The following is a 7,717-nucleotide window of genomic DNA, read 5'->3' on the forward strand; positions in this document are numbered from 1 at the left end:
TTGGACAAAGCTGCCTCTGTGTGACTCTGAGTCAGTGGCAAGAGGATCTGCAAAACCCTGAGGTGGCTCCATCCTGACAGCTGCAAAGCAGGGAAGAGTAAGATGGTGGATTTGTGTAAATGAGTGATGATGCAGAAAGAGAGACACACGTACCAACAAAAGCAAGATTGCAAAGACTAAATTATTTGAGTAGTGGCCAAAATATTATCAGTTACATGAAAATAGATTTGTGACAGCTGAAGAGTGACAGGAAAGGAGAGAGGGAGAGAGAGAGAGAGAGAGAGAGACACCAAGGTGACACACAAGCTGAAATCAAACCCTTGATACATGAGGTGCACACTCCACCATGTGAGCTACCAGGGCACACCAGAGAGCAAAGTTTGATTTCGATTTACCTCTGCATTTTTTACATGCATCTATGCACAGGTATAGAGTAGTAAAGGATGTGGTACCGAAACCCTTTTGTAACTGCAACAGTGAGAAATACAAATGTTTTCCAAAATAAGATATTTTCAATTCTATTTCAGGCTAATATTAATTTTTATGTGATTTTTTTTTTATTTCTCAAGAAGGCAGTAACAGACATCCTTCAATTGCAACATTGGACAGTTGTATCACACTTTAAACCTGCTCCTCACCAGGTTTAGTTGAAAGTAACATTCACCACAGTATTCTGACTGGTGTCCATCCAATTGGGAAAAATTAAGCAACACACAAGTTGAAGAATAAGGTTAGATTAGTTAATAACATCAACAACGTTAATGACATTAACAAAGGTGCAATTGTCACACACATAGTCTACTGGCTTCCAAGATGTGGTGCTGATAATTCATTGATTTTATATCCATCTGTTAGAGCAGAGTCTACTAAGAGCATCTACTGCTGTGATTGGAGGCACTCGCTCTCTGCATCACACACTCATCAGCAGCAAGCAGTCAATCCTCAATCCTATTTCAATGTGCAGAATTTCACTCGTACAGCTTTGATATCAGGTCTCACATTCTACTATGCTCTTTATTGTATCTAACCACTATGACCAACTGTCAGGAGACGTTGGGAACGCTCCCTTTCTCATGTCTGTCAGTCATTCATGAGGCCAAATAACACCTGGGTCATCAGCTGCACCGTAGGCATGACGGTTTGCCACTTGACTAAATCTGCAGGTTAAAAAGGCACGTTGTGTAGAGGGACGCTTTATTAAGAAGAATTAATGGGTTAGTGCATTATCACACAGGCGATAAATACTGTATATGTGCAATTTGTCAATTTAGGTCCAAATTGTCAGCTCTGTGTTTCTTAAAATATAAAAAGGACATTACAGTGTAAATGAACCTGGACCCCAGTGCAACATCACACTAGAAAGGTGTATGACCATCTCTGCTACACTTACAAAATGAACCATCAGACTACTTCTGCTAATGACTTATGGTAACAGTTATTCATGAGTTAACGTAATAATTAGGTGACAAAAAGATTTAACTTATAGAAGCAGCATTAAGTTGAGGCACTACAAAGGTCAAAGTGTGCTACATTAATGTTAGAAATGTGTGAGTGAGAATTCCGTTTGACTGCAAGTTAATTCATATATACGTACATAAGTAGTTATTAAATAGCAGTAACTTGTTGATCAGAACAGCCAATTAGCCTAACCCAGGTCAGCAGTGACCGAGCATGGGTGCTCACGGGGGAAAACATCACAACTCAGCAGAATAGCTAACTCGAGACGTTAACGTTAAACATGGCGGTAACCTTAAGTGTAGTTACGATACTAGTTAGTACCCAAACTACCAAGTTTAAATAATATGAATAAATAGGACTCGGGGCTTCTTCCCCAGGACCCACTGGCACCCTGCAGATAGCAAGAGAACCCGTTAGCAGCAATGCTAATGCTGACGTTACATCACGCAGGACCCACGTCGATGGAAAACTGCTGCCCTGATACTAACCAATATGATACTGTCTGGACACAGGTTATAGCTATCGCACACTGGCCTTTCATAACTGAGATGAACTCATGAAGCAGTACGCCCATCCTTGTCACCAGCGGGAAGGAGCGCTCACCTTCTCACCGGCTCACGTCGCCAGGCAAACGGGCTGCTTCACAGGCCGCCAACCGCATTGAAATTGGCAGTCGCATAAACAATAGCAACATTCCCCATGTAAATCACAGCCACTCTGGAATTACTACCAGATCTCTTTAAAACATCTGAAATGATCCCCAGGAAAGGGTACATTGGTTTTGGAGGTACAATGCTCACCTGAAATCGAAACATCTATCTTTAGTCTTGCGGGAAAAGAGGTGCATCGGGAGCGAGGTGGCGCGCAAATGACGCAGGAGGGACGTCCACTTACGGAACGACGTGAACGAGCACGCATTTGGGCACAGAACTGTTTTCGTTTTCATGATACCACCTTGCGTCAATGCGGCCGCCATATTGGTACAGGGAAGCATCCACGCTACTGATTCATGTATACATGTTTTTAAGCCAAAATAATTTATCTTTTGTAGCCTAAACAGTAATAGTTCTATAATATGATATTTAAGCTGATCTCACCCTATGTAAAGCTGCAGTAGGTAACTTTTATAACAATAACGTTGTGTCATATTTACAGAAATGTTTACTGTGTCCAGACAGTAGAACATGATCGGAAAAAAAATGAGGTTCCAATTGGTAGAGCACCTAACGGCATCTGAGAGAATCCACCAGGCCTAGACGAAAACAACCAATCAGAGCCTAGAGAGATATAAATATATATATATTATATATATTATATTATTATATATATTATATTATATAGATATATAGACTAGTGATGGGAATTCCGGCTCTTTTATTTTAAGAGAGCTCTTTTAAGAGCCAGCTCTTTCGGCTCCCTAGCGGCTCCTCTTTTTGTCCCATCTCATAAGACAAAAAGGTCCAGTCTTTGATTGTGTATATTATTTGTAAATTTGCAACTATTTACAGTGAAACATCACAACATTAACAATTGTTTGTGGAGCCTGCTCAATATTAAAATTTAACTCTTCACAGTCTACACTCTGAATTGTCTATCACATTAAAATGTGACAAAACTTTACTAAGTTTATTACCTGACATACTGTATATTAGCTTAACTTAATATCATGACGGTCACTTTACCTTATATTAATAAGATAAGATAAACCTAAAAGAAAAAAAAAACAACTTATTGTGATATATCAAATTCAACTTTACTACCAGTAGAATATTGTAAATGTAATATAATGTAACACCCTGTTGTCTCGTTTCTCGCATTTCTGTCAATAGAACATTCAAAAGTCTTCCATTTTAATATTTGAACAATGAAATGAGTTGAATGAGTAGTCCTGAACCCCGCGGCAAGATGGCGGCCGCAGAGACGCATCACAACCTCACAATCCGGATGTATGCTCCTCTCCTGCTGTAAACAAGGAAGAACTATGAAACAGCAGTAAGACAGAGCACAGCGGGAAAGGTAAACACAAACTAACAATATCTTATTCTTTATTATTCAATCAGTCATTTTCAGCCTCAGTTGTTGTTGTACATATGCGTTGTATTATATTCAGTTATGGATTTTAATAGGTATACTCGCAGTTTTATATAGTATAACCTTTTTGAGGCCAGCAACTGGAATTTGGTTGCACAATTTCTTCCAACTACAAAAAAATATAGATGTTATGGAGGCAGCGTGTTCTTTCTTTCTTCGAGTGCGTCTATAGGTTTGGAACATACTCCCACCACCAATTAAAGGATCGACTTCTGTTGATATTTTCACTAAACGACTCAAGACCAATTTTTATGATCTTTTATGATATGATTTTTATGAGACGGTTTTTACTTGATCCAATATTATATTCCTTTATACCCGTTTCTGCTTTTATCTTAATATCGTTTTTATAATTAATAATAAAAAGTTTATTCATTTTATTTTATTATTATTATTATTATTATTATTTTTATATGTGTGTGTGTGTGTGTGTGTGTGTGTCAGCCCCACTATGGTTCAGTGGCAGCTCTGCACTGTGGAGCACCTGATGAATTCAGGGTTCGGCCGTCCTTTTCCACGACATGGCCTTCAGCTCCTGTTTTGGTTTTCCAACCACTGTGTGACCTGTGAACTCATTAACTTTGTGGTCATCATGAAGGTAAGTAGTACGTATGCTATTTTTCCCCATGTTTCTCTTATTATTAATAAGTAATTACTATGTTTTGAGGAACACATAATATTAATGGAGATTCTGTTGCCTATATCTTTTAATAGTAATACTGCAGTAATATTGATTGTTTCTGATGAAATGTGTATAATAAAGAAGTAAATAATATGTGGAATGACCGGAGTCTGTCGCCATAGCTGGTGTCTGATTGTCAACCAGAGAAAGGTTTCTATGGTTTCCACCTGTTTGGGAATATTGAAGAACTTCTGCCTGTATTGGAGAGGCGGTCCAAGAGAAAGAAACAGGTTTGTGATGTGTTTTGTTTGCGCATTGTTTGGAAGCATATGTGGAGATTTGTGTTCACAGGGCATAGCATTTGTCATTAAGACTCACATGGAGCCCCCAAAGGACAACAATACCAAGTTTCTGCTCTGGGCCACCCCATCTCTGTGTCCCGGGGCATGCCTGTCAAAAAGTAATAAAAGTTCGGATGGTATGGCAACTTAAATTCATCTAACTTTAGCATTATGGGCTGCTCATATTTAATAAGTCACAATGAATGCATTTTTTTCCTCAACAGGCTAAAGAAGGCAAACTGATTGTTGTAGCCAGGTCTTGTGCACATTCTTGACACAGCCTGTAGAAACAGGTGTATAAAGTGTTCTTTTAATTTTTTTTACATTTAATTAAATGTTTTTAAATCTCTGTCTGTCTTGGGGATTTATAACAGAAACACCACTAAAGTGGCAAGTTGCATTATGGGAAGTGCTTTTGGAGCCACAATAGTCAATAATCAATTTCAGCTGCTGCTTAAATCTTGAGCATTCTTTTATAGTATATAGTTTTTTAATACTAAAAAGTTGGAGTGACCATTTAAATACTTATTTTTTAATCCCAGCGATCCCCACTAGCGAACGAATCCCACTAGCTTACCTTTATTCTCTACATGCCATCTCATTTAAGCCTCTCTGTCTCTCTCTCTCCTTCAAGGTTGCGTACTTTGAAATTGGCAACCTGAACACAAAAACATACCCAGGTGCTGCAAACCTCCCGACATATGTGACGGAAAATTACGGGCTGGATGGTAACCGTGGTAATTACAATATAGACCGCATCATCATCAGCTACCAGGTGAGAACCAGGGTGGTGGAGACCGTGTACGTCACAGAGCATGATGGAGAAGCCTCCTGGAGGTTCAGCCCTGACAGGACTTTTGAAATCAGCTGTGAGCTGATTCGAGCGCTGCAGAGCCCACAGCTAGATCTCACCACCTTTCTCATCCAGGTGGGCTACTATAGTGGTAACCAGGTGATTCAGGATAACTATATAGGAGAGAGTCACAACCCAGAGCCCTCGGCCCAGCAAATGTTCAACACTGTGCAGACCTACAGTGGATCTACGGCAAGGACGGCGCAAAGTGGTGACTTACGATTCTTCTCAGCAGCCTTCAACCAGCAGCTAGGTGTAAACGTAGAGCCCTTCAGCTATGACCAGCAACGGCACTACATCGTCAACGTACACAACTACAGCGGCTTGCAACACACTTACTGGACGCCTGAAACCATCAAGGGATCAGTCGCTTCTTGGAAAAGTTATTTGTCATCTGGGTGGGAGCAGTTTTATGAAGGTAAAGCTGCAGTAACATTCTGTATGTGTCTCACAGTTCTTTTTATTTCTACAGTGGGGTTATTTATGTGTGAGCAAGGTGCAGCAAGCAAGATGCAGATAGTTTTGGTTTTATTTGCTCAGGTTTTCATACATCTGTCTTTCAGATGATCTGCTGCCACCCCAATACAGTGTTGAAAAATTACATTTAATAATAGTAAACTTTATATACATATATACTATATATATCTCAAAGTGCTTTACATTTAAAAAGGAATAAAAACAGAAAACACATTAAGTTCAAAAGCAGGCCGGTAAAGATAAACTAACTAACTTAAAAAGACATAAAAGGATAAAAGGATATTTAAAAACAGCCTGTGAGATGTTCATCTGTGTGATGCAAGCAGAAGTTGCTAAGAAAAGGCTAGGTTAAAGATCTTTTTAAGTAAGATCAACTGAAAACTTTATTATTCTTTTATCAGTTTATTTTTTTTACATAAACATAGATTGGAAATACAACACACACACAGGGCTTATAGACATGCAAATGTGGACAGATGGTGGAGTGATGGACTGCCGTGTAGCAGCTCCCCAGGGGCTGTTAGGGGTACTGTGCCTTGCTCAATGGCACCTCAGCAGTGGCCCTCCGAACCGTTATCCATGCTGGACTTGAACCAGCCCAAAAATTTAAATAACTCAACAGTGTGTCTTTCCAAAACTGTTGCCACTGAAGTCTGTTGATTATGTAGGGATACAGGCATTATAAAGGTTGGTGCAGATCCTTTTTTTAAATGTCGTTTTCAAAGCTGTGAGCACCACAAACACAATTCCTGAGGCAAGGAGTAAAAATATGAATATCTCAGAAGATAAAAACCTTAAACCCCAAACCGGTGCACACGTCTATCTCAGTAGACTTGTAACCAGTGGCGATAAGTGGGGAAATGTTTTAGCAATTTGGGCAAATGTACCCTTTAAAGGTAGGAAGTTGAAAAAACTAGAATTCATGCATATATCCATTGCCACTTTAACACAGACTTTGAATCAGGTCTACTGTATAAAAGGAATTATGGAAATAATGAGATTTTATTGCTGCTTGAACCTTTGTGAATTTCTCTCTCCAGGTTTTAATAAAGGAGTTAAGAAAAGGAGCGGAGGCAGAGGCATCAGCTTCATCAAGATTCTCCTCGGTGCTGGAGCGCTCTACCTTGCGGCCAAATGTTTCAGCTGGCTGAGGAGCTGGGGGGAGGGGGACATAAATGAAAAAGTTGTCAAGAGGATTCCCTGGAGGGCTCCAAGATATCGGCACACACATATCATGCTGGATTATGTGTACTAGGATTTTAGGTGTAATGATAGTCCTTATATTCTCTACAGGGATATAATACCTGCTGTGAGTAATTTGTAATGAACCTGAAATGATTTGGAGTGATGACAGTCTTTCTTGGGTGTGGACTGTCAAAATATAATATTCCATACTGGACTTTTTAATTCTATTTTCCACACTGGAAAAAAATGCATTGTCATTTTGATGTAATGATCTTGTGAAGATCTTAATTTTAGAAACATGAAACCGGTCAGTCAAGACTGTTTTAACTAAAGATTGTGATAATGAATTGAATTACAATTCTTTTCAGTCGTACAGACGTTATATTGTAAATACTGATATTTCAAATTCATTACATTATTATGAATTGATAATGATTGTTGAAATTGTGCAGTATTTAAAGGGCCAGTAAGTAGGATTTAGTGGCATCTAGTGGCGAAGTTGCAGATTGCAACCATTTGAATACAGCTTAGCCTTCCGTGTGTGTAGGAGAAACTATGGAGGTGGCGAACAAAAGACCCCATTTAGAGCCAGTGTTTGGTTCGTCCGTTCTGGGCAACTCTAGAAACACGGCGGTTCAATATAGCCTTCTGTAGGTAAAAACGTCTTATTCTAAGATAATGAAAACACAA

The 7,717-nt window shown here is 39.2% G+C and overlaps 2 protein-coding genes across 2 annotated transcripts in view; one reads left to right on the top strand and one right to left on the bottom strand.

Moving 5' to 3' along the window:
• LOC118326510 (deleted in malignant brain tumors 1 protein-like) overlaps window positions 1-2,434 on the bottom strand; it is a 5,110-nt gene extending 2,676 nt beyond the window's left edge. The window contains exon 1 of the mRNA XM_035659515.1: window positions 2,259-2,434. Within this exon, the coding sequence (XP_035515408.1) occupies window positions 2,259-2,434 (176 nt within the window). The remainder of the gene's footprint in view (window positions 1-2,258) is intronic.
• A 955-nt stretch (window positions 2,435-3,389) lies between these two features.
• On the top strand, window positions 3,390-7,711 carry LOC118327581. Its single transcript, XM_035660996.1, has 5 exons — window positions 3,390-3,474; window positions 3,994-4,147; window positions 4,354-4,461; window positions 5,147-5,783; window positions 6,883-7,711. The coding sequence occupies exons 2-5, from the start codon at window positions 4,001-4,003 to the stop codon at window positions 7,095-7,097; spliced, it is 1,107 nt and encodes a 368-aa protein (XP_035516889.1). The 5' UTR covers window positions 3,390-3,474; window positions 3,994-4,000; the 3' UTR covers window positions 7,098-7,711.
• The last annotated feature ends 6 nt before the right edge of the window (window positions 7,712-7,717 follow it).

The sequence above is a fragment of the Morone saxatilis genome, unplaced genomic scaffold, assembly GCF_004916995.1.
Source record: "Morone saxatilis isolate NCDOM2014 unplaced genomic scaffold, NCSU_SB_2.0 Contig17, whole genome shotgun sequence".
NCBI lineage: Eukaryota > Metazoa > Chordata > Actinopteri > Moronidae > Morone > Morone saxatilis.

Coding starts and splice junctions, on each gene's coding strand:
- LOC118327581 (XM_035660996.1), top strand. CDS start 4,001: ATGGTTCAGTGGCAGCTCTGCACTGTGGAGCACCTGATGAATTCAGGG. Junction 4,148..4,353: donor ACTTTGTGGTCATCATGAAG/GTAAGTAGTACG, acceptor CTGTCGCCATAG/CTGGTGTCTGATTGTCAACC. Junction 5,784..6,882: donor GTGGGAGCAGTTTTATGAAG/GTAAAGCTGCAG, acceptor TTCTCTCTCCAG/GTTTTAATAAAGGAGTTAAG.